Source organism: Xenopus laevis, chromosome 5S (genome assembly GCF_017654675.1).
Source record: "Xenopus laevis strain J_2021 chromosome 5S, Xenopus_laevis_v10.1, whole genome shotgun sequence".
Taxonomy (NCBI): Eukaryota; Metazoa; Chordata; class Amphibia; order Anura; family Pipidae; genus Xenopus; species Xenopus laevis.
This window is the reverse complement of record NC_054380.1, coordinates 5,833,289-5,858,032: the sequence shown is the minus strand read 5'-3', so window position 1 is coordinate 5,858,032 and position 24,744 is coordinate 5,833,289. Positions and strand designations below refer to the sequence as shown.

General features: G+C 41.8%; 1 protein-coding gene across 2 annotated transcripts in view; it reads right to left on the bottom strand.

Annotated features, from left to right (window-relative positions):
* jag1.S (jagged 1 S homeolog) overlaps positions 1-24,744 on the bottom strand; it is a 70,585-nt gene that overhangs the window by 24,036 nt on the left and 21,805 nt on the right. For both annotated transcript variants that reach the window (XM_018264845.2, XM_018264846.2), the window contains exons 3-9: positions 18,882-18,933; positions 15,759-16,013; positions 14,171-14,231; positions 4,933-5,063; positions 2,103-2,222; positions 1,218-1,331; positions 1,019-1,132 (exon numbers count right to left, since the gene is read on the bottom strand). In XM_018264845.2, coding sequence (XP_018120334.1) covers positions 1,019-1,132; positions 1,218-1,331; positions 2,103-2,222; positions 4,933-5,063; positions 14,171-14,231; positions 15,759-16,013; positions 18,882-18,933 — 847 coding nt within the window. The remainder of the gene's footprint in view (positions 1-1,018; positions 1,133-1,217; positions 1,332-2,102; positions 2,223-4,932; positions 5,064-14,170; positions 14,232-15,758; positions 16,014-18,881; positions 18,934-24,744) is intronic.

Sequence of the window (24,744 nt, the reverse complement as noted above, 5' to 3'; positions counted from 1 at the left end):
TGTCGTTTTCTGCTGATAGGAGCCCTGGCCGGGGTTCTTCCCGTGAGCACAACGGAGTGATCCTCGTCCTTTGAGCGGCTGCGCATGCGCTATAGAACAAAAAGGCGAACTTTAACTAAAAAGTCCCAATTTCATTCAACTGTGCATGTGTCTTTCCCCCGAGAAATTTGAAGCAAGAAGAAGCCGGAAGAGGATCTCTCGGTGGTGCTTACTCAAATAACCCCGGGCAGTTTTCTGCTGATAGAGCACCGGCCCGGGGTTTCAGGTAAGTCAATACAATCACTTGGGGGTTCCTAACATTTGGCTCCCCCAAGTGCAAGATGAATTTCCTTCTCCTTTAACAAATATACTTATGAATTAAGGAATTCACAGAGCTCGCCGCTGTAAGGGGGGAATTCACAAAAGTGTCGGTAAAATAAGTAACCCCAGAAGGGGCGGTCGACAAATTTGTAAAATGTCGTACGAACGGCGAATTCCCAAAGGCAGATGTTACCGTCTCTGAATGTCTCGTAAGTCCGACAATTTTCTAAAATCTCGTATATCTTTTCATCGTACAAACGACATTTACCAAGACTTTTCAAAAGACAATCTGACCGACATTTTCATTTTGGAGAGGCCTAAAGTGTCTGAAAAATTGTCGGTCAAAAAAAAAATGAGTTTACGAGTAATTCATAAAAATGTCGGGAAAAGTGGCGCCGAAAAAACCACGCCCACTTTTAACGACACTAATTTAAAAGTGTCGTACATGTCGGAAAATTGGGGGAGAAATGTTGAATTTGTCGGCTGTTGCTACGACACTTTCTACGACATTTTTAAGACTTTTTTTCGTTCCCGACACTTTTGTGAATTCCCCCCTAAGAGTCAACCTCTGTGTTTGTTGCTGAAGAACTTGTTATATCGTTATAGGATCTATAATCAAAAGGTGTTGGAGCACCATGTCCAAAATGTTGGATTAGATAACAGAAGGCATTGCTGGTAATGAGCGTTTGGGTAAATTATAAAAAAAAAAATCAATTACCAATTTGGCATGTTTTTCCCGTCCATTGAGAAGGACAAATGCATTTAAAGCCATCGACCAAGTCCTGACACGTCCCACCGTAGCCACACGGATTGGGAGAGCACTCGTCGATATCTAGAAAGAGAAGGTTCCAGGTTAGAAGAGACCGGGGCGGAGTTCCCATGGCGATCCCATGACGTTCCCATGAAGAGACACTCACTGATGCTGCATGTGGGGCCCGTCCAGCCTCCAGCACATTCACATTCAAAGCCCACAGATGTTTCCAAGCAACTTCCCCCATTGTGGCAGGGATCAGAGAGACAGGCATGTTCGGCTGAATTAAACAAAAACAAATAACTTTTAATTATTCAACGTTCAGGAATGCAGGAATGTCACTAACAAAAAGGGACGACAAGGAGGGGGGGTGGAGAAGAAAAAAAAAAAAAAGTCTTTTGCCGCGGCTTTTATTCCGTAACCAGACCACCTTGCCCTGGAAGATGTGACCAGCACTAATTCTCCTATAATACACAAAAGCCATGAATATCCTGTAAATTATATCCTTATAAACGGTGAGTTCTGATGTCATTTCTGTCACATGACTCATTGAAATTTGTGTATTATAATAAATAAAGTACCCCCAGTTGTAAAATATGAGGATATTAGAAGTTACCTCGGAGTTCCATGACCTGTATAACTCGGCCTTCGGCCTCGTACTTTTATATGGTCATGAAACTCCTCGGTAACTTATAATATCCTTATATTTTACAAGAGGGGCTACTTTATTCACTATATATCTTATTCTTATAGTTCTTGCTTTAACAGAACTTCAAACAAGGAGGAAATAATGTTTCATGCTGAGCTGAGCAACGTGCCATGGCTTAGACCGACTTGAGTCCCGGCCAGGACCGACACATTCCCATCGTCTTCTCCGTAAGGGAGGGGTGAGATAAACGAGCACTTTAACCGCTTTCATGCGGCAATTACAACGCTGCATTCACGGGGCAAAGGAAATGTGCAGATTTACAGGGATTTGGAGACGGACACCTGATTTCTTTTATAGGCAGCAGAGAAATTCTACCAAAAAAAATAAAAAAAAAAAACTTACCAATTTCACAATTTTGTCCCGAGTAGCCTTCAGAGCAGGAACACTGGTATTTGTCAGGGCCGGTGTTGCTGCAGGTGCCTCCATTGAGACACGGCTGGTAAGTACCGCAGTAATTGAGATCTGTGTAAACGAGAATTAGAAAATGACATTGAGACAAATCATTTCAGCCTTAATCCTCATAGTAAAAGTGTGATGCTCCTTTTCACCCGGCTGAATGGATGGACAAAGGGTCTATATATCCCGAGACACTTGTACAACATAAAAGTTAAAGGGGTGGTTCGTCTTTAAGTTAAAGGGATACTGTCATGGGAAAAGTTTTTTTTTTCAAAATGAATCACTTAATAGTGCTGCTCCAGCAGAATTCTGCACTGAATCCATTTCTCAAAAGAGCAAACAGATTTTTTTATATTTAATTTTGAAATCTGACATGGGGCTAGACATATTGTCAGTTTCCCAGCTGCCCCTGGTCATGTGACTTGTGCCTGCACTTTAGGAGAGAAATGCTTTCTGGCAGGCTGCTGTTTTTCCTTCTCAATGTAACTGAATGTGTCTCAGTGAGACATGGGTTTTTACTATTGAGTGTTGTTCTTAGACAGGGATCCCCAACCTTTTGAACCCGTCAGCAACATTCAGAAGTAAAAGTTTTTGGGGAGCAACACTTGCATGAAAAATGTTCCTAAGGTGCGAAATAAGTGCTGTGATTGGCCATTTAGTAGCCCCTATGTGGATTGTCAACCTACATTGAGACTCTGTTTGGCAGTATATCTGGTTTTTATACAACCAAAACTTGCCTCCAACCCTGTGATTCAAAAATAAGCACCTGCTTTGAGGCCACTGGGAGCAACATCCAAGGGGTTGGAGAGCAACATGTTACTCACGAGATACTGGTTGGGGATCACTGTTCTTAGATCTACCAGGCAGCTGTTATCTTGTGTTAGGGAGCTGCTATCTGGTTACCTTCCCATTGTTCTGTTGTTTGGCTGCTGGGGGGGGGAAAGGGAGGGGGTGATATCACTCCAACTTGCAGTACAGCAGTAAAGAGTGATTGAAGTTTATCAGAGCACAAGTCACATGACATGGGGCAGCTGAGAAATTGACAATATGTCTAGCCCCATGTCAGATTTCAAAATTGAATATAAAAATATCGGTTTGCTCTTTTGAGAAATGGATTTCAGTGCAGAATTCTGCTGGAGCAGCACTATTAACCGATTCATTTTGAAAAAATTTTTTTTTTCCCATGACAGTATCCCTTTAACTTTTAGTAGGATATAGAATGACCAATTCTAAGCAACTTATCAGTTGGTCTTCATTATTCCTTTTTTATAGTTTTTGCATTATTTGCCTTTTTCTTCTGACTCTTTCCAGTTTTCAAATGGGGGTCACTGACCCCATCTAAAAACAAATGCTCTGTAAGGGTGATGACACGAGATAAGATTCCGGGGAGATTAGTCGCCCAATGACTAATCTCCCCAAAAAGCCCTCCTGCCGTTTAGAATATAAATCGCCGGCGGGATGGCACTCGGATCGCTTCGTTTTCCGAAGTTTCCTTGTGAGGCGACTTCAGAAAACGAAGCCCACCGAGTGCCATCACATTGGCGATTTACATTCTAGCCGGCGGAAGGCTTTTTGGGAAGATTAGTCGCCTGAAGAAGAGGAGATTTCTCGCTGGGTTACTAATCTCCCCGGAATCTTAGCCTGTGCCACCACCCTAAGGCTACAAATGTATTGTTATTGTTACTTTTTATTACTCATCTTTCTATTCAGGCCTCTCCTATTCATATTCCAGTCTCTTATTCAAATCAATGCATGGTTGCTAGGGGAATTTGAACCCTAACAACCAGATGGTTGAAATTGCAAACTGGAGAGCTGCTGAATAAAAAGCTAAATAAGTCAAAAACAACAAATGATAAAAAATGAAAACCAATTACACTCTCAGAATATCACTCTACATCATACTAACAGTTAATTTAAAGGTGAACAACCCCTTTAACTCCCCCATCCCTATAATTGTTCAGCCTGACACAATAAGTTGGGGTTCTTCCCAAAGACCAAACACCAGGGACTAAAGAGACAGTAAAGTATAATCGATCTCTACAGGGTGGTGGTTTCTTTCCCCTTCTTAGGGCAGAGACACACGCTGCTGTTTCGGGAGATTAGTTGCCCAGCGACAAATCGCTTCTCCTTCGGGCGACTAATCTCTCCGAACTGCCTTCCCGTCTGCCAGAATGTAAATCGCCGGCAGATCGCTTCGGCCTTCCGAAGTCTCCTCGTGAGGCAACTTTGAGCGACTTCGGAAGGCCGAATCGTTCCGATTGCCATCCTACCGGCGATTGACATTCTATCCGGCAGGAAGGCAGTTCGGGGAGATTAGTCGCACGAAGAAGAAACGATTTGTCGCTGGGCGAGTAATCTCTGGAAACAGCAGCGCGTGTCTCTGCCCTTATTCTCATGCAGCGGCAGTTAATTGAATTCTCTGTGCTTTTGTTCGGCTGCGGCAAATTTTTGTTGTGGTTGTTGTTGCCGATAGTTTGACTTTACAATGGTAGGAGAGCATTACAGCACGTGAGCGAAATTAGACTGTCATTAACGTGTCTAAATTACCTCCAACAAATCTAACGAGCCTTTGCCTCTGCCCTGAATTCTGCCTTTGCAGCTAACTGAAAAAAAGCAATATTTCTCTATTTACTTTAACATCTATTGAGGGCTCATATACCTATTGAACCCAAGCAAGGCGCATATATGAATCAATAGCTGATCTATTGAGGGCTGCTAATGTAGTGCTGAGTGCGGTGCTTGGACTCCCAGCGGGGGAGAGACAGTTCTACTGTACCTTTGTCACACAGCTGACCGCCCCAGTTGGTTTCACACAGACACTGCCACGGTTCATTGCAAGTGCCATGGACACATCCCGGGTGAGGAATGCATTTGTCGCAGTACTGCCCTTGCCATCCATATTGACATCTAGAACATGTAGGAAAAAAAATGCCGATTTCAGTGCTCGGTGCCAATGCAAAAGGGAAATCTTATCACCCAGCGACGCCCATGAGACTCAAACAGGGTGGGATTTTTTTGGTGGTTTCTTGTAAATAAACCCACTAGCAGTTTTGCCAAGGTCTCCACAAAAGAATAACTGTTCTGGGAGAGCCAGCATGGTGCCACGCAACACAATACAACTCTATTCTCAGGTCATTTAAATGAGACAGGGAGGGACAGGGAGGGACAGGGAGGGTGGGTGACAAATCAATCTCGAGACCACGGCACAACAGACAATCCATTGCGTGTCCAAGAGAAAAAGCCGCGGAACAATGGAAATGTCGCTTTCCTGTCTTGAAAATAAATAAATAGAAAGAGTTCAGGAAGAAATAAAGTTAGAAAGGGCTTTATTAACCTTTGTTTTCCTGAAACAATAAAAAAAAAATTGCCATTTAACCATTTGGCTCATCAAGCGCTTGATACAGAATTAGGAAAAAAAATAGCATTTTTGTGTTCTGACTATTTCTGACTTTATGGGCCAGATTCTAGGGTACGTGATAGAATGCGACTCTGAGACCACTTTAAAGGGGTGGTTCACTTTTGGAATGTTATAGAATGGACAATTCTAAGCAACCTTGCAATTTGTCTTCCTTGTTTATTTTTTTCCCTTTTCTTTTGACTCTTTCCAGCCTTCAAATGGCCATTGACCCCAATGCTCTGTAAGGCTACTAATATTTTGTTATTGCTACTTTTTATTAGGATTTTTCAATATTTTGTTATTGCTACTTTTTTATTAGGATTTTTTTAATATTTTGTTATTGCTACTTTTTATTAGGATTTTTTAATATTTTGTTATTGCCACTTATTAGATTTTTTTTTAATATTTTGTTATTGCTGCTTTTTATTAGGAATTTTTAATATTTTGTTATTGCTACTTTTTATTAGGATTTTTTTAATATTGTTATTGCTACTTTTTATTAGGATTTTTTAATATTTTGTTATTGCTACTTTTTATTAGGATTTTTCTAATATTTTGTTATTGCTACTTTTTATTAGGATTTTTTAATATTTTGTTATTGCTACTTTTTATTAGGATTTTTCTAATATTTTGTTATTGCTACTTTTTATTAGGATTTTTTTAATATTTTGTTACTGTTACTTTTTATTAGGATTTTTTAATATTTTGTTATTGCTACTTTTTATAAGGATTTTTTAATATTTTGTTATTGCTACTTTTTATTAGGATTTTCTTAATATTTTGTTATTGCTACTTTTTATAAGGATTTTTTAATATTTTGTTATTGCTACTTTTTATTAGGACTTTTAATATTTTGTTATTGCCACTTTTTATTAGGATTTTTTTTAATATTTTGTTATTGCTACTTTGTATTAGGATTTTTTAATATTTTGTTATTGCTACTTTTTATTAGGATTTTTTTAATATTTTGTTATTGCTACTTTTTACTAGGATTTTTTAAAATTTCGTTATTGCTACTTTTTATAAGGATTTTTTAATATTTTGTTATTGCTACTTTTTATTAGGATTTTTTTAATATTTTGTTATTGCTACTTTTTATTAGGATTTTTCAATATTTTGTTATTGCTACTTTTTATAAGGATTTTTTAATATTTTGTTATTGCTACTTTTTATAAGGATTTTTTAATATTGTTATTGCTACTTTTTATTAGGACTTTTAATATTTTGTTATTGCTACTTTTTATTAGGATTTTTTAATATTTTGTTATTGCTACTTTTTATTAGGATTTTTTTAATATTTTGTTATTGCTACTTTTCAACAGGATTCGGATTCAGCCGTATCCTTGTGCCTGGCCGAATCGAATCCTAATTTGCATATGTAAATTAGGGGCGGTTATGGAAATCATGTGACTTTTCGGTCCTTTTTTTAATTTTTTTTTTACTCTTTCCAGCCTTCAAATGGTCACGGACCCCAACGCTCTCTCTGTAAGGCTACTAATATTTTGTTATTGCTACTTTTTCCCTGGAATGCAGAGTCTGAATTCTATCATCTACCCCAGAATCTGGGCCATAAAGTCAGAAATAATAGTTTCCACTTTTTCCTTTCCTATTTTGCATATGCAAATTAAGATTCGGGTTCGGTCTAATCTTTCACCAAGGATTCGGCTGAATCCCAAATTGTGGATTCGGTGCATCCCTACTTTTCATTACACCTCTTTCTATTCTGACCCTCACCTATTCCAGTCTCTTATTTAAATCAGTGCATGGTTGCTAGGGTAATGTGTTCCCTAGCAACCAAATTGCTGACATTGCAAACCGCAGAGCCGCTGAATATAAAAACCAAATAACTCAAAAACCACAAATACCAAAACCAAATTGCAATTTGTCTGAAAACATCACTTTCTACATCATATTAAAGGTTAACTTAAAGGTGAACAACCCATTTAAGGCCATCCCTATTATAGATCCCAGTTCTTGGCAGCAAGACAAAGGGATCTGTTGCTGATCTCTCTACATGGGAAATCTCAACAAGTTTGGAACGGTCACCCAATAAGTCACTTATTTATGGAGGCCATTCACACACAACTGAGGCAGTGAACACCACGAGCCATAATGTGAAGCAGCTCCTTCTAGTTTCCTAAATGGGCAAATAAAATCTGTGTGACTCAATCCCAAGGCTTTTAGGCGTTTTCCCAAGGCATCAATGTGTGCAGTGTGTAAAAGCCTCCCTGTGTGAGATGAATCACCCCCTGTACTTTTTATCTTAAGCAAGAACAGACATTGCACTGCACCAGAGCCCTAGCGAATTCCATCCAGGACAGCGGAATGCAGGGAACCAGTTCTCCGAATTAAGGAAAAGATCAAGTAAAACCCTTAATAAATATAATAAAGTTCGGAAGCCTTGTCAGAATTAACACAGCAACGCACATATTGTTAAAAAGAAGGCTAATAAGCAGTTATCCCATAAAGTCTTATTAAGAGCAGCTTTAATTACAAAGCTCAGGCTTTAGTCTCTGAAATAGCCGGCGGAGAAATTCCTGAGCCCAATTTTACTGGTTTAGACCGAAATATAGGTATGATCCCAGGCTCCTTTTGCCTAGAAGATGTATTAGAGCTCACTATTAAACTCACCAGACATCATGGGGGCAAATTCACTAAGCGCCGAAGCGACGAACGCTAGCGTCAATTCACTAGTGTTGGGCATTTTCGTTACTTCGCAAATTCGCGAATTTTCGCTACGGACGTAACTACGCAAATTCACTAACGCGCGCAGTGTACTGAACGCTACATTTTACGCCAGACTTCCTTCGCCACCTCAGACCTGGCGAAGCGCAATAGAGTAGATAGGGATTGTTCCAAAAAAGTCAAAAATTTTTCTAACTGGATCTAACTGTCAGTGAATATCTGACACCCAACTGCTGCATGAAGAGAGAATGAAGAGAAACAGATGCTGAGAGAGGAATAGTGAAGATAAACGGTACAGAATTTTTAATTGGTTGTATTTAGAAAGTTCCTTATTTCAGTATGAGGAAGCTTATATTACATTCTCATTTTCGCGATAGTTCCCCTTTAAACTAAAACTCCCTGCTAGCTTATCCGAAAGGCTGCAGGGGATTCAACAAATTAAAAAAAAAAAATCTCAAAATATGTTTTCATCCTTTTTCTGTTTAATTAAATGTAATCATTATACGAAGAAAGGACGCCAGAAATAGCTGAAAGCAACCGACACATTCGTCCAGAATAGCAAGACGGCTTCTTATCCTTGTCGGACGATGCGTATGATCAGGGTTCTCATGAGAAATCTCAATCATTTTTTGCCTCAATAAAAATCTCAAGGAGATGTGGCGTTGGCAGCGAGATTCCGGCACCGGCACCACCAGCTCTTAGAACAAATTTATTTAAAGGGGTTGTTCACCTTCAAACACGTTTTCCAGTTCAGTTGGTTTCAGATTGTTCCCCAGAAATAAAGATTTTTTCCAATTACTTTCTATTTGTTTTTCTAATATTGAAGTGCCAGATCGGCGCATGCGCAGTTGGAGCAATTTTCTGATTTGCGACAACTGCGCATGCACCGAAAGTCGAAAAAAATCGCCGAAACGCCGGTCTCATTCGGATGATTACCGAAGAGCCGGAAGAAGGCTGGACAGAATCTGCACCGAGGGGTAAGTAAAGAGGTAGGAGCATTTACAAGGGGGAGCAGCTAAGCTGGGGGGGAGGAGGGAGGGGGTCTAAGTAGGGTAGGGTTTTTTTTACTTTACGGTTGAATTCTCCTTTAAGGGCTGCGTCTTGCGGAATGCGATGAGACGGATGAGCCGAATATAAAGTAATAGGAATGTTGGAGCTACAAGCTGCGTGCATCCGAAATGACGCGACTGTCGGATGAAGATTCAACGTGCGGTCATTTTTTTTTTACTCATCTTTCTCCTATTCATACCCCAGTCTCTTATTTAAATCAGTGCACAGTTGCTAGGGTAATTTAGGCCCTAGCAACCAGATCGCTGACATTGCAAACCGGAGAGCTGCGGAATCAATCGCTCAAAAACCACAAATAATAAAAAATGAAAATCGATTGCAAATGGTCTCAGAATATCCCTCTGTACATCATATTAAAGTTTAACTCAAAGGACAACCCCTTAAGGGCATTAGCACACGGGCAGATTCGGGGAGATTTAGTCGCCTCACGAGGAAACTTCCGGCGACTTCGGAAATCGAAGCGCCGCAAGTGCATTGCCGCAGGCGATTTTTCATTTTAGCAGGCAGTTCAGGGAGATTGTCGACCCCCGAAGACGACGCGATTAGTCGCCAGGAGACTAAATCTCCCCGAATCCGCCCTTAATTATATTCTGCGCATCGGTGTCGTCGCATCCGCTTCATCTCATCGTGTCGGATCTGAAGAAGGCGCACCGTGTGTTTCAGCCCGAACTGATCTAAATTGATACATTTACTTGATACATTTCTTTGTCCCAGCTGAGCGGAATCTCTGGGTTTCATTAAAGGCAACTGTTAGAATTGATACAATAGTTACTAAGAGAAATGGATCAACTAAATGTAACAAATTGTAACAGTTCAGATGCTCCTGGTAGTGATGTGCAGGCCGGCCCGATCCCCGCGGGTTTACCCGTAGGTTGGTCGGGTCGGCCGATCTCGCATCCCCATTTGCGGGTGGTGGACGGGTCCGAGTCAAGCTCTTCCTCCTGCTCTCCCCGCCTGCTTCCGACTTCCGGTTTTATAGCCTTGCGCCTGCTCACCCTGCCCATTTTGTGACATCATCGGTGGGGCGGGTCTATAAAAGGAACCCGGAAGTCTGGCGGGTGCGGGTGTAGGGAGGGCAATTCGGCGCATCACCGAGCTGCCAGACTGAAACACTAGAGACAGGGACATTAAACTTTCAACTTACATTTTGGGAAAACAAAAATAAAAGATGGAAAGTAATTGAAAACAAGTCTTTATTTCTCATGAACTGAAAACAACTCAGCGGAAAAAAGAGTTTGTGAACGACCCCATTAAAACGATAGTTATTTATAGAACAACTGCTGGCAGGACTACAATACCCAGCATCCCCAGACAGTTATCTGCCAACAATTGGAATTCCCCTGGCTGCCTGTGCTTTTAATTGTAATGGTTATCCCAGAACCTATGAATGAACCAGTTTATCATTCCTTCAGCCTCTTCTATGGTTTATGTTCTTAGCACAGGCTAATGGCCTTAAATATGGCTCCAGGAGTGGCGCCAGGACTAGTTACCTCAGAAGTACAAAACGTGGAAGCCCAGTCCGTCATTAGCCTTTCCCCCATCTCTCGGACTAAAGCCCAACATGGCTTTTTTTGTTGCTCTGCAAATGGACTGTGAGAAAGTTGCACCTTAAGCAAATAGGAGCAATAGTGCATGTCCGGCCTGCGAGTGGGAGGTGAGAGGAACGGAGAGAAAGGACTAAACATGAGGAAACAATCCCTGCTGTTCTGACACAATGATGTCGTGTTTATTCTTCAGGACAAACGGGCAGATCGCTGGACACCTAAAACTGTTTCCTGTCTCAGGACCACAATCATGGATCCCAATACCAGGCTCACTGGGAACTCCACCTGCCAAGCAACACACCATTCACCTTTAAAGGAACAGTCCAGTGTAAAAATAAAAACTGGGTAAATAGATAAATAAAAAAATGTTTCTAATATAGTTAGTTAGCCAAAAATGCAATGTATAAAGACTGGAGTGACTGGATGTGTAACATAATAGCCAGAACACTACTTCCTGCTTTTCAGCTCTCTAACTCTGAGTTAGTCAGTGACTATAAGGGGGGCCACATGGGACATAACTGTTCAGTGAGTTTGTAATTGATCCTCAGCATTCAGCTCACATTCAAAAGCAACAGTTATGTCCCATGTGACCCCCTCAAGTCACTGATTGGTTACTGCCTGATAACCAATCAGTGGAAAGCAAGAGAGCTGAAAAGCAGGAAGTAGTGTTCTGGCTATTATGTTACACATCCAGTCACTCCAGCCTTTATACATTACATTTTTGGCTAACTAACTATATTAGATACATTTTTTATTTTGCACAGTCTATCTATTTACCCAGATTTTATTTTTATACTGAACTGTTCCTTTAATGAATGGTGTTAAAGTCAGTATGTCCATATCCTGCCCATGTGCTGCCTCTTACAGAGAAGGCTTCATTTTTGCCCCAAAATGCTTTTGTGCCAGATTGAGGTCGACGCAATTGCAATGGAATGTTGGCCTTTTTTTTTTTGCACTGCTTTTTGAATGTATGAGCAGAGACACACTGCGATTCGGGAAGATTAGTCGCCCAGACGACAAATCTCGTCTTCTTCGGAGCGACTAATCTCCCCGAACTGCCTCCCCTGCCGGCTACAATGTAAATCGCCAGCGGGATGGCAACTCGCATCGCTTCATTTTCCGAAGTTGCCCAAAGTTGCCTCACGATTTTCATTCTAGCGGGTGGGAAGGCAGGGGTGGCAGTTCGGGGAGATTAGTCGCTCCGAAGAAGACGAGATTTGTTGCCGGGCGTTGCTTCACGAGGAAACTTCGGGCGACTTTGGCAAACAAAGTGATCCGAGTACCATCCCGCCGTTGATTTCGATTCTAGCTGGCGGGAAGGCTTTTCAGGCAGATTAGTCGTCCAAATTGCCGGGCGACTAAATCTCCCCGATTCTTAGCGTGTTCCCTTACCTTTAGGGCAGAGATACACATGGAGAATCGGGGAGATTAGTCACCCACCGACAAATCGCCTCTTCTTCGGGTGAGTAATCTCCCCACAATGCCTTCCCGTCGGCAATTTACCTTCTAGCCGGCAGGAAGGCAGTTCGGGGAGATTAGTCGCCCCAAAGAAGAGGAGATTTGTCGCCGGGCGACTAATCTCCCCGAATCTGAGTGTGTGCCCTGACCCTAAAAGTGAACTCCAAGGTGAACAACCCCTTTAATGGGGAAAATCAGATTTACCCTTCAGCCCTGAAGCTCAAGTACATGTAGCAAAGAATGTTCTGCACATACATTACCATCTCTTGTTTTTATTACATGTTTAACCTTATAAACAAGGCATTTTTGTCTCCTTACACTGAGCACTAGGTTATAATAATAACAACATTAAAGCTGTACAGAAAGCTCCATTATTAGACACAAAACAAAGTTACTCGAGCATACGAAGCAAATATAGAACAGCGTTTTTACCGCACATTGCGTTACCCATGAACGGAAAACATGCAACACAGGAACAGCCCCAAAAATGGCTGAAATAAAAGAAGATCTGTAACTTGAAGCTAAGGCGGTATTTTAATGATGAAATGGTGAGAGGGGGAGGCTAAACCCATTGTGTATAAGCCAGGACAGTGTCAACTTCAAAGGCCAGCGACAAGCAGCGTCTACGGACGAGATTCCATCCCAGCCATTTACCTCTCAGCACTCAGGTGTTGGCTCCCAGCAGCAAAGGAACCCAAAGACTTGCCTAATCCCACTCTACAGAATAACTGAAAGACTTGGCTTGGAGGATGGTCACCAGAGTGTATTAACCCGTTAAAGGAGAACTAAAGCCTAACTAAAGAAGTAGCTAGAAATGTTGTACATGATGTTTTGTGCTTCTGTACCAGCCCAAGGCAACCACAGCCCTTTAGCAGTAAAGATCTGTGTCTCCAAAGATGCCCCAGTAGCTCCCCATCTTCTTTTCTGCTGATTCACTGCACATGCTCTGTGCTGCTGTCACTTACTGAGCTTAGGGAGCCACTCACAATATACAGTACACATAGAATAGAAATGTCACAATATAAGGCTGATTAGTAATTAATACACATAATTACTACATGGCAGCACAGAAACCAGTGCAATTAGCATCAGAATTGAATAATCAGCAAACCTGTAGCATCAGCTTATATTACAGCCAGGGAAGGTCATTTTCTGCTGGATAATTAGTGACGAGCCCTAAGCTTAGCTTCTCAACAGCCAATCAGAGCCCACTGAGCATGTGAGTGTCACAGACACTTTCCAAGATGGTGACCCCCTGTGACAAGTTTGAAGTCCTGGATCATTGCTGCTATTGACAAGATTCGGGGAGATAAATCGCCTCTTCTTCGGAGCGACAATCTCCCCCAACTGCCTTCCGCCTGCTAAAATGAAAAATCGCCTGCAGCAATGCACTTGCGGCGTTTCAATTACTGAAGTCGCCCAAAGTTTCCTCGTGAGGCAACTTCAGGCAACTCCGGAAATCGAAGCGCCGCGAGTGCCATTGCGCTGGCGTTTTCTCATTATAGTAGGCGGAAGGCAGTTCGGGGAGATTGTCGCCCTGAAAAAGAGGCGATTAGTCGCCAGGTGACTAAATCTCCCAGAATCTGCCCGTGTGCCCCTTCCCTTAGGCTGGTGCAATAAGTTCAGTATATAAAACATGGCATTTTTAGGGTTTAGTTCTCCTTTAAGTGCCAGAGCTTTAAAGGGATACCTGGTTATTCCCCTATGAATAGATCCAATACACGTGAAATATAAACAGCTAAGCGATTCATTTCTAAAGCACCATTCTGCAGGACAATAGACTTTTCATGCCAACGCAGACAGCAAAACCCTTCAATCATTGCCCCTAAAATCTTCAAAGTAGAAAGGTAACTGTAATTTACCTGCACTCTCCTGGCGTCTTGCAAGTACCGTGTTTTGTGCTGCAGCCTTGATGACATATTGCTGAAAACACACAAAAATAAAAAACAACAGATGATAAAGCCTATGTCTGATACAATGGGGCTCATTTACCAACTCTGGGCAGGTTTGCCACACAGCAACCAATCAGCAATAAGCTTTTATCAGTCTACTGCAGATACAATAATGGAAACAAATCTCTGATTGGTTGCTGTGAGTTACTGCGCTGGTGGAAAATACAGTATTTGTAAACGAGTATCTATATGTGCAATATTCTATAACAATGCCTGAAGAAGTATATTTTTATATACAGGTATGGGATTTGTTATCCAGAAACCCGTTATCCAGAAAGCTCTGAATTACAGACAGGCTATCCATTTTATCCAAATTTTTAGAAATGATTTGCCTTTTCTGTGTAATAATAAAACAGTAGCTTGTACTTGATCCCAACTAAGATATAATTAATCCTTACTGGAAGCAAAACCAGCCTATTGGGTTTATTGAACATTGAAATGATTTTCTAGTAGACTTAGGGACAGATTTATCAAGGGTCAAAGTGAAAATTCAAATTTTCTAGTTTATTTTAGTGAAATTCGACTAGAAAATTGTTAAAATTCGATTTGAGTTTTTAAAAAAAATTAAATTTCCGGAATTTATCATGTACTGTCCCTTTAAGAGTTCGAATTTGACTATTCGCCACCTTAAACCTGACAAATTGCTTGGCCTTAGCTACATTTTAGCCTAAGGGGGACATCCTTGAGTTGCAGACTTCCTGAAAATAGATCGAATCAAATTCAATTCAAATTGGATTCGAGTTTGCGGGTTGATCCCATTCACCCGAGTTTGAAAAATGCAAATTTTTTTGAAAAATTTTGATTAGACGTTTTTATTCAAATTTCGAGTTCATGGGAGTTTATATACGTTTTTACAAACTCCCATGAACTGTAAATTCTACCATTGATAAATCTACTCCTTAGGGTATGAAGATCCTAATTACAGAAGGATCCTTTATCCAGATAACCCCAGGTCCTGAGCATTCTGGATAACAGATCCCATACCTGTAATTGTATTTTTTTATGTAATATTTAATAATTTTGAATTCAGTAATGACACAAATTACATTTTGGCAGACCCTTCTTTTCCTTTAATGTTAAGGGTCACCCAATGAGTTGATGCTGATAGGACTGAGTAATCTACTATTTAGGGTAGAGGCACACGATGCGATTTGGGGGAGATTAGTCGCCCAGCAACAAATCGTCTCTTCTTTGGGCGACTAATCTCCCCGCAATGCCTTTCCGCAGGCTAGAATCTAAATCGCCGGCGGATGGCACTCAGAGCGCTTTGTTTTCCGAAGTCGCCCGAAGTTTCCTCGTGAGGCAACTTCATAAAATGAAGCGCTCCGAGTGCCATCCCCCCGGTGATTTAGATTCTAGCCGGCGGGGAGATTAGTCGCCCGAAGAAGAGGCGATTTGACGCCGGGCAGCAGAATCTCCACGTGTGTTTCTGCCGTCTACGCCAAAACAAATTGTATTCATGGAACCTAAATAAAAGGCCATAAAGTTAAGCATTTACCTTTGTTACATTCAGGCCCCATCCAGCCTTCCAAACAGGTCTTGTTGCCGTTCTGATCACACGTGTAGTGTCCAAAAAAGTCCTCCCGCGGGCGACAAAACTTGTTGCAGCCGAAACCGTAATAATGCTCGTCGCAAATGACCCGAATCTGGTAATCGAAATGCGTCATGCCGGCGTTCTGCTTCAGGGTTTGCCATTGCCGACTTGGGTTAATCATCCCAGAATGGAGGGCTTTGTCTATGAGATCACCGGGGTCTGCACAAAGAACACACAACATATATATGGAACGGAGCCTATACTGTCTCCTTTCACTTTTAATGTATCACAAATGTTCTTGGCGGTAAATAAAAATCAGTTAAAAAATACTTTTTTCATTCCGTGCACAGTTTATACCAGGAAAAAAAGTTTTGTTTTTTTTTTTAAAACATGTATGTGTTTAAAGCTATAACCTGAAATAATATTTCACAGGCAGCCGGAATATTGTACACATCCGTGGTATTTCACTCGCTGCGCTGGCCCTTATGACTTCAACCATCTAACACCGACTTACGACCTGCAGCCGGCTCGACTCTTATCAAAAAACATTTAAATTTAATTGGTAAACAGACAAAATGCACACGGGACGGGGGTGGTTTTAAGTAGTAAAACGAATTTTACTACACTGGCTGGCTGATAAATGGACTTGGGGAAAACAAAGAAACATTTGGAATTCATTACAGTCCTTGGAGGATAAACTTCTCTAAGTTCTAGATGCCGTATAAAGAAAGGAAGTATTTATATATCATTGTCTTTGTAGAACTATGGGGGTTATTTATCATAGCCAGATTTTATCTCAAAATTTTCTGCTACAAACTCCGATCAAATCCGCTCGGGTATTTTAAGCTTTACATTTCCCCAATAATTTGCTTTGCGGGAAAAAAATCTGATTTTCAAGATTTTTTCAGGTTTTTCATCCGATTTTGAATTGTTTTTCAGCTTTTCCCCCCCGAAAACTCCAATTTCTTATGCTTTTTTGCCCTTAAACTCAAAAAACTTTGGGGCATTGCACAAAACCCAGCGCACAACAAAAAATCATTGGGACTTCTCCCATTGACTTATATACAACCTCAACAGGTTTCTGATTCAGACTTTTTCATCCTCTGAGTTTAATAAATTCCGAAAAAGTATTGCCCATGGGGGGGGGGGGTGAGTAGAACTATTTTTAGGGGTGCAAATAAGGGTAACTTAAAAACTGTAAAAAAGATACTTATGTTTTATAGAAATGCTTTGTCGCGGTTCTGCACTCTCTCCCTAGCATTTAGTCTAGAACTGGTTGATCAATGATGCCCGATCACAACTCTACTATATATGTGAATATTTGACTTGCTAGAGACATTTTTCATGCTTGTAACTGAAAACGGCTTAAATTATTTGGATTCAGTTTCATGGCTCTGTTCTAAATTCTAAACAGAAGAAATATGCTTATTTACAAATAAAGGCAGGCCTCCATGAAAGCCACATTGGCCCAATTAACACAGGAATAAACACACAATGCAGAAGACACAATTTAGAACGCGGAGACAATGTGTGTGGGGGGGGGGGAGGTTATGTAAAAAAAAGTTGTCCCTAAGCCAGTAACTCATAGCAACCAACAACATTTTTCTTTCATTATTTTGACAACACCAGAGTGACCAGACCAGTAAGAGCTAAAGCTTAATGGCTATTGGTTACAGAGCTAGGGAAAGGCTGTTGTTGATTGCTGATCTCCTACTACAGGGGTCCCGACCTTTTTTACCCGTTGGCCACATTAAAAAATAAAAAGAGTTGGGGAGCAAATAAGGGCTGTGATTGGCCATCTGGTGGCTCTTATGTTGACTGGCAGACTACAGGAGTCTCTGTTTGGCAGTACACCTGGTTTTTATACAACCAAAACTTGCCTCCAAGCCTTGAATTGAAAAATAAGCTCCTGCTTTGAGGCCACTGAGAGCAACATCCAAGGGGTTGGAGAGCAACATGTTGCCTGCAAACTACTGGTTGGGGATCACTGTCCTACTACATTTTAGTTTATATGACATCCAACGGGGGGACATTTTCTTTCTTTGACACTCTAAAGCAGTGATCCTCAACCAGTGGCTCATGAGCAACAAGTTGCTTTCCGACCCCTTGGATGTTGCTCCCAGTGGCCTTAAAACAGGTGCTTATTTTTGGATTCCTGATTTGAAGGCTAGCTTTAGTTGCAGAAAAACAACGTGTACTGCCAAGTAGAGCCTCCTTTAGGCTGCAAGTCCAAATAGAGGCTATGAAAAGCAAATCACAGCCTATATTTGGGACTTTTTGCATACTCATGTTGCTCTCCAACTTTTTTCACAATTGAATGTGGCTCACGGGTAAAAAAAGGTTGGGGACCCTTGCTCTAAAGCGGTGATCCCCAACCAGTAGCTCATGAGCAACATGTTGCTCCCCAACCCCTTGGATGTTGCTCCCAGTGGCCTCAAAGCAGGTGATTATTTTTGAATTCCAGGCTTGGAGGCAAGTTTTGGTTGTATAAAACCAGGTGTACTGCCAAACAAAGCCTCAGTGTAGGTTGACAATCCACATAGTGGCTACCAAATGGCCAATCATAGCCCTTATTTGGTACCCCAGGAACAGTTTTCATGCTAGTGTTGCTCCCCAACTCCTTTTACTTCTGAATGCTGCTCACAGGTTCGAAAGGTTGGGGATCCCTGCTCTAAAGGATACAAGGAGTTCACGAGTTTCACGTCCAATCCGATCTTCGTTTTAGGAATCTTATGAATTCAGGCGAGTACATCATCTACTGGAGGACTGGTGTTATTTAAGTTTGTCCCCATTTAGAACTTTCAGCAGTAGAGTTTCTACTTGGTTGTGACTGGTTACTGGGCCAAAACTTTTCCCTGTCATTACAAACCAAATATGTTTCCTAGGAAAGGGAACACCCCATCTGCCCGTCACTACTCCTAATGTTATTTCATGGGAAGCCCTCTGGCTAATGCCCACAGGTCCACCTGCTTTCTTGCCAGGGGCATTTTGGCCGCTGCCGATTGCTGCTGTTTTCCATATACTTTTGTCCCAGATGGTTGGCAGTTACGTGCGCACACACACAAGCACAAACCTTCACTTACTTACCATTAGTGTCATTATTGTAATCCCACGCTTCAACAACCAACGTGTAAGACCTCTGAAAGAATTGAAAGGAAAATATAGTTGGAGTGGGAGAAAAAAAAACCCCAAAACAAACAAAAAACAATAACATCAAACCGAAAATACACATTCAGCTTCACTTGCCCTTTTTTCACACACATAGCTGTTGAACTAATATCTCTGCTAGTCTATAGTTATCTATTGAAACCAAAATAAGCAACAGATTAGCCTTTGCATCAAACATGATCCTCTTTTAGTTCTAATCTACCTTATCCAGCCTGACTCAGCACAGAACATTGTTACCTTAATTCTCCCATCCTCTCTTTCGAGTCCTAATGACCCCAGAATTTAGCTTAGAACACACATAAGTCACCCCCAAAACCTCTTTTCTTCAGTCTGAGCCAGACTATTGTCTGTACTGTAGAAATTGCCTGGTTGTTTAAGTAAAAACATTCTACTTTAAAGGGATTCTGTCAGGATTTTTATGGTGTAGTTTTTGTTTCTAAAGGACACTGTTTACACTGCAAATAATTCACTTTACAATATAAAATTTCCCTGCTGAACCAATAAGTGTATTTTTTAGTTGTAATATTGGTGTGTAGGTGCATCTCAGGTCATTTTGCCTGGTCATGTGATTTCAGAAAGAGCCAGCACTTTAGGATGGAACTGCTTTCTGGCAGAATGTTGTTTCTCCTACTCAATGTAACTGAATGTGTCTCAGTGGGACCTGGATTTTACTATTGAGTGCTGTTCTTAGATCTACCAGGCAGTTGTTATCTTGTGTTAGGGAGCTGTTATCTGGTTACCTTCCCATTGTTCTGTTGTTAGGTTGCTGGGAGGGGGGGGGGTGATATCACTCCAACTTGCAGTACAGCAGTAAAAAGTGACTGAAGTTTATCAGAGCACAAGTCACATGACTTGGGGCAGCTGGGAAACTGACAATTTGTCTAGCCCCATGTCAGATTTCAAAATTAAATATAAAAAAAACGGTTTGCTCTTTTGAGAAACGGATTTCAGTGCAGAATTCTGCTGGAGCAGCACTATCAACTGATGCGTTTTGAAAAAACAGAATTATTAAAAAAAAAAAAAGGTAAATAAAGTAATATCCATTTTATACCAAGCTGTCATCTTATAAGGGTGAACCTATGATATTTTTGCCCTGGAAAGTTCTACCTAAACCATCTGCAAGGTTTAGATTCCATTTATTGGCCCTTACATATAATCAACCCCTTTTTTTTTTTGGAATTACGTTGCTTCTCATTATAAAGGTGTTCAGACACTAGTGGGAGACGCCATCTTTGATTGCTCGGCAGAAGCATTCCTCCTTAGAACATCACAATGCCGTGTATTGATGAAATCCCTCGAAGGCTAGTAGATGAAAATGAATAATAAAGAGCACTAAACAAGAAACCCCAATACGTTGGCCATCTCTATACAATGATATCATAGTTTCATTAACTGGATCCCTAAAAAAAACAAAGAGAGAGGAAAAGAATGCTCTGTACACAAAACAGTATATATTCTCATTGGAGTCCCTGCAAATAGCACCGAGCATCTGAAGTCTCCTGAGATTTCCTTCATTCAGCAGGTCTTTGAAAGCTTTGTCTGCAGTAGGCCATCACTGCTCCCACAAGTATCAGGTAACGAAGGAAAGAACTGATGAATTTTAGAGAGAGAGAGAGAGAGAGAGGTTGGAGGGAGGAAAGGCTCTTTAACACAAAGCCTAGGTCCTAAGCATTGAAAACCATGGGGCAGAGCTATGTGTCACATTTATTGGCGCACTAATCTGCCCATGAGATCTCCCAACATTCCAGCGATAATCATAAGCATCTACTGCTTAAACGGACTCTGCGCTGGAAGAATGGCAGCAATTGTATCCGACTACCTTTTATTAGCACTTCCCAACATCAGACTATAGCTACAAATACTAATCCTTGGAGTTTAGGCCTATAAAGCCTCACTATGTTTAAGGCACAGCATGACCACTCTACAACATCTCTTTAAAAAGACCAAGGTGCCTTAATTCTCTTCGTATCCCCCCCCCCCAATCACTGAACAAAGTCAGCACCCATTAGGGCAGAGAGAGTCGCCGGCAACAAATCTCCTCTTCTTCGGGGCGACTAATCACTCCGAACTGCCTTCCCGCTGGCTAGAATGTAAATCGCCGGCGGGATGTCACTTGGAACGCTTTGTTTCCGAAGTTGCCCGAACTTGCCTCACGAGGAAACTTTGGAAAACTGAGAGCTCCGAGTGCCATCCCACCAGTGATTTACATTCTAGCCAGCGGGAAGGCAGTTCGGGGGAGATTAGTCCCTGATTAGTCCCCTTAGGGCAGAGACGCACTTGGAGATTCGGGGAGATTAGTCGCCCAGTGACAAATCGCCTCTTCTTCGGGCAACTAATCTTCCCGCTGGCTAGAATCTAAACCGCCGATGGAATGGCACTCGGAGTGCTTCGTTTTCCGAAGTTTCCTCGTGAGGCAACCTCGGGCGACTTTGGAAAGCAGCGCGCTCGAGCCACCGAAGATTTCGATTCTAGCCACAGGAAGGCATTGAGGGGAGATTAATCGCCCCAAGAAGAGGCGATTTGTCATCGGGCGACTAAATCTCCCCGAATCTCCACGTGTGTCTCTGCCCTTAATGTGGCTGTGAGGTTTCTGGCTCAGTCATGGTGGCAGCTGTAGATCCCGGGCCACTTGGAAACAAATGGAATGTGGCAATTACACACATAACATTAACCAGAGTATTTAAAAGTAAAACCAGAGTATTTAGGAAGAAAGGCAAAACACCTCGGTGTAGGCATGAAGATAACTTCAAAAGTCAGCACAGACATTTATCTCCTAACTTGACAGAGCATGTTGACTTTAAAGGAGAGTTCTTCCTTGGACTGCAGCCTAAAGATGTTTCATATTCAAAAGGGACGGATTCCATTTTGTACACAGATAACCGTGGGAAAACCCAAGACATGTTAGCAGATTGGGGCAAGTTCCAGCACGCACAGAACTTCCAAAAACAAAGGCCACCAGCCAAGAACTATTATTGCGGAATATGCTAATTTTCACAAACAAATGCCTACTATTTTTAAACAGGTGAAATGTAGAAGGGACCTCACTTGAATAGGAACTTTTTAACATTTAGCAGCCCCAAGTCTCAAGCATTCTGGATGACCGATATACAGTAATATAAGATTATATTAAGGTATGTAATAGCCAGTAGAAATCAACCAACAATTTAAGATATTTTCACAAAAACACAAGACTTATTTTTGGGCAAGGAATTTCTCCAGATTCCAGGCCTGCAAATTATTATTATAAAGATGGAGCAGTCACTTTTGCATCTCATTATCTATGATGCCGCCTCCATTCTATTATCCCACATAACTCACTTCTTTAGGGCAGATACACATGCTGCAATTCGGGGAGATTAGTCGCCTGGCGACAAATCTCCTCTTCTTCGTGGCTACTAATCTCCCCGAACTGCGGGAATCGCCGGCGGGATGGTACTCGGAGCGATTCCTTTTCCGAAGTCGCCCGAAGTTTCCTCGTGAGACAACTTTGGGTGACTTCGGAAATACGAATCGCTCTGAGTGCCATCCCGCCGGCGATTTTCATTCTAGCCAGCGAGGGAAGCAGTTTGGGAAGATTAGTCGCCCCAAAGAAGAGGAGCAGCCAGGCCCCCACCCTCGTCCGTGTGCATTTACTTTGCGGCTGCCTGCAGCCGACTCCAGCCGGCTGCAGCGCGCGTGATCTGCTGGGGGTGCGGACCCTGGCCCAGCTGCACCCCCTGCTCCCCCGGTAGTAATCTCCCCGAATTGCAGCATGTGTATCTGCCCTTATGGTGTAAACTCTCTAGAGCATTTTCACCACTACAATTGTACGTTGAAAATACACTGATAAATTTTCATCACATTTCTCTCGCAACTGTGTGTATTTTTAGTAAACATGACACATGTTGTGAAAATACACCTGATAAATTGAGGTGAACGCTGGAGATGTCAGACGAGGAGAAAATTCACACTATACAAACGTGTCTGGAATAGTCTCCAAGTCAATGGGAAATCTATTAAAGGCACACAAGTATATTAGAATACCATTTATCTCCCGTCATCAATAAAATGTGCTACAGGCTTCGCATGGTGATTGTTCCATGAGGTTTGACTTGTCTCACAGAAAGTAGACCTAATACGTCCGATCGCCATGGCATGAAAAATGACGGGACACTCCACAGACGGTCCGAAAATCATAGGAAACAAATATTCGTACAATCGTATCTGCACAACTATGGCCAACTTTAGGGTCTCCATAAACTTGATTCAAATTCTTTTATGACCCATGCAGCATGGAAACTCAGGGAGCCTGGTGGTAACTCCAGACCTGATTATCTCAGGAAGAAATTACTAATTAGCCCATTATTGAGGGATTTTTAATTTCACGCCTTCTGTAGACACATTAGGCCATCAGAAAGGCTTTTTTCCAGCCAGTGATTCCAGTCAGTGATTCAATTACAGTTATAATACCTGCTTATACACACAGGGATCAGACTGCTAAGTAAAGCAGAATGAAGGGAAGCTCATTCACAATGATAATGGGAACTATTCATTTAATTATGGGTGAATGCACAAGCAAATCCACTCTATGGCCTTCAGAGGAACTGACTATATCCACAGTGACGGCAACCAGCAGGTTTTAATGTTCCCATGACCATAGATGACCCCCAGATCCTCTTTAAATATACATTCTCCCGAAATAATAAAACAGCACAGTCAACGTATTAAATGTGAGATACGCTCTGTGTCAAAGATCAGCTGTGTGCTGATAATGTCCCCCCTAATTAGCCACCACAAGTCTGACCCTGAGCCAAAAGACACATCCCTCCGGGGATTAGGAGACTCAAGCATAGACAGAAAGAAAAGCTGCATTGGCTTTGTTATGGTTTGGAGAAATAGATGAAATATATATGATATTTTTAAGAGGGATTTATATGTTTGCCGGAATTTACAACAGAGGCATTTGCTTAGATCAGAGATCCCCAACATTTTTAACCGCAAGCCACATTGTATGTTATGTAAAAAAAGATGGTGAGCAACCCAAGCATGAAGAATGTCCCTGGATGCCAAATAAGGGATGTGATTGGTGATTTGGTATCCCCCTATGTGGACAGCCTATAGGATTCTCTCTTTGGGCCTCAAAGCCCGGAATTCAAAAATATGCACCTACTTTGAGGCCACTGGGAGCAACATCTAAAGGTGGCCATAGATGCAAAGATCCGCTCGTTTGGCGATGTTGCCAAACGAGCGGATCTTTCCCCGATATGCCATTAACAGGCATGGCTATATCGGGGGTAATCTGATTGTTCGGCCGTATAGCTGAACGATCAGATTACGATGTGCCATGGGCTCCGGCGGGATCGGTCAGGTCAAAATCAAACCTGACCGATCGACCGATCTCCACCGGACGAAAGATGTCGGCACACGCCCCACACGATCCGGAAATCGTACGAATCCTCGATTTGTACGATCGGATCTGTGTGTCTATGGCCACCTTAAGGGGTTGGAGAGCAACATGTTGCTAGCGAGCCACTGGTTGGGGATCACTGGTTTAGACGATGCTCATCTTAAGGCAGAATATAGTCTAAAAATACCAATTAATACTATACACTCATTAATGTAGAGTGACTGGATTTCATCATAACTTTCTACTGTGATATAATAAGTATATAATATTTTGCAGATAGCATTAATAAACACGCTAGAGGGGTTTATACTTCCCAATAAAAGGACTTGCCTTGACAAGCAGGAGATGCAACAGGAAAGGATAAGGAAAGGGTAGAAATGAAAGCCACAGCCTAAA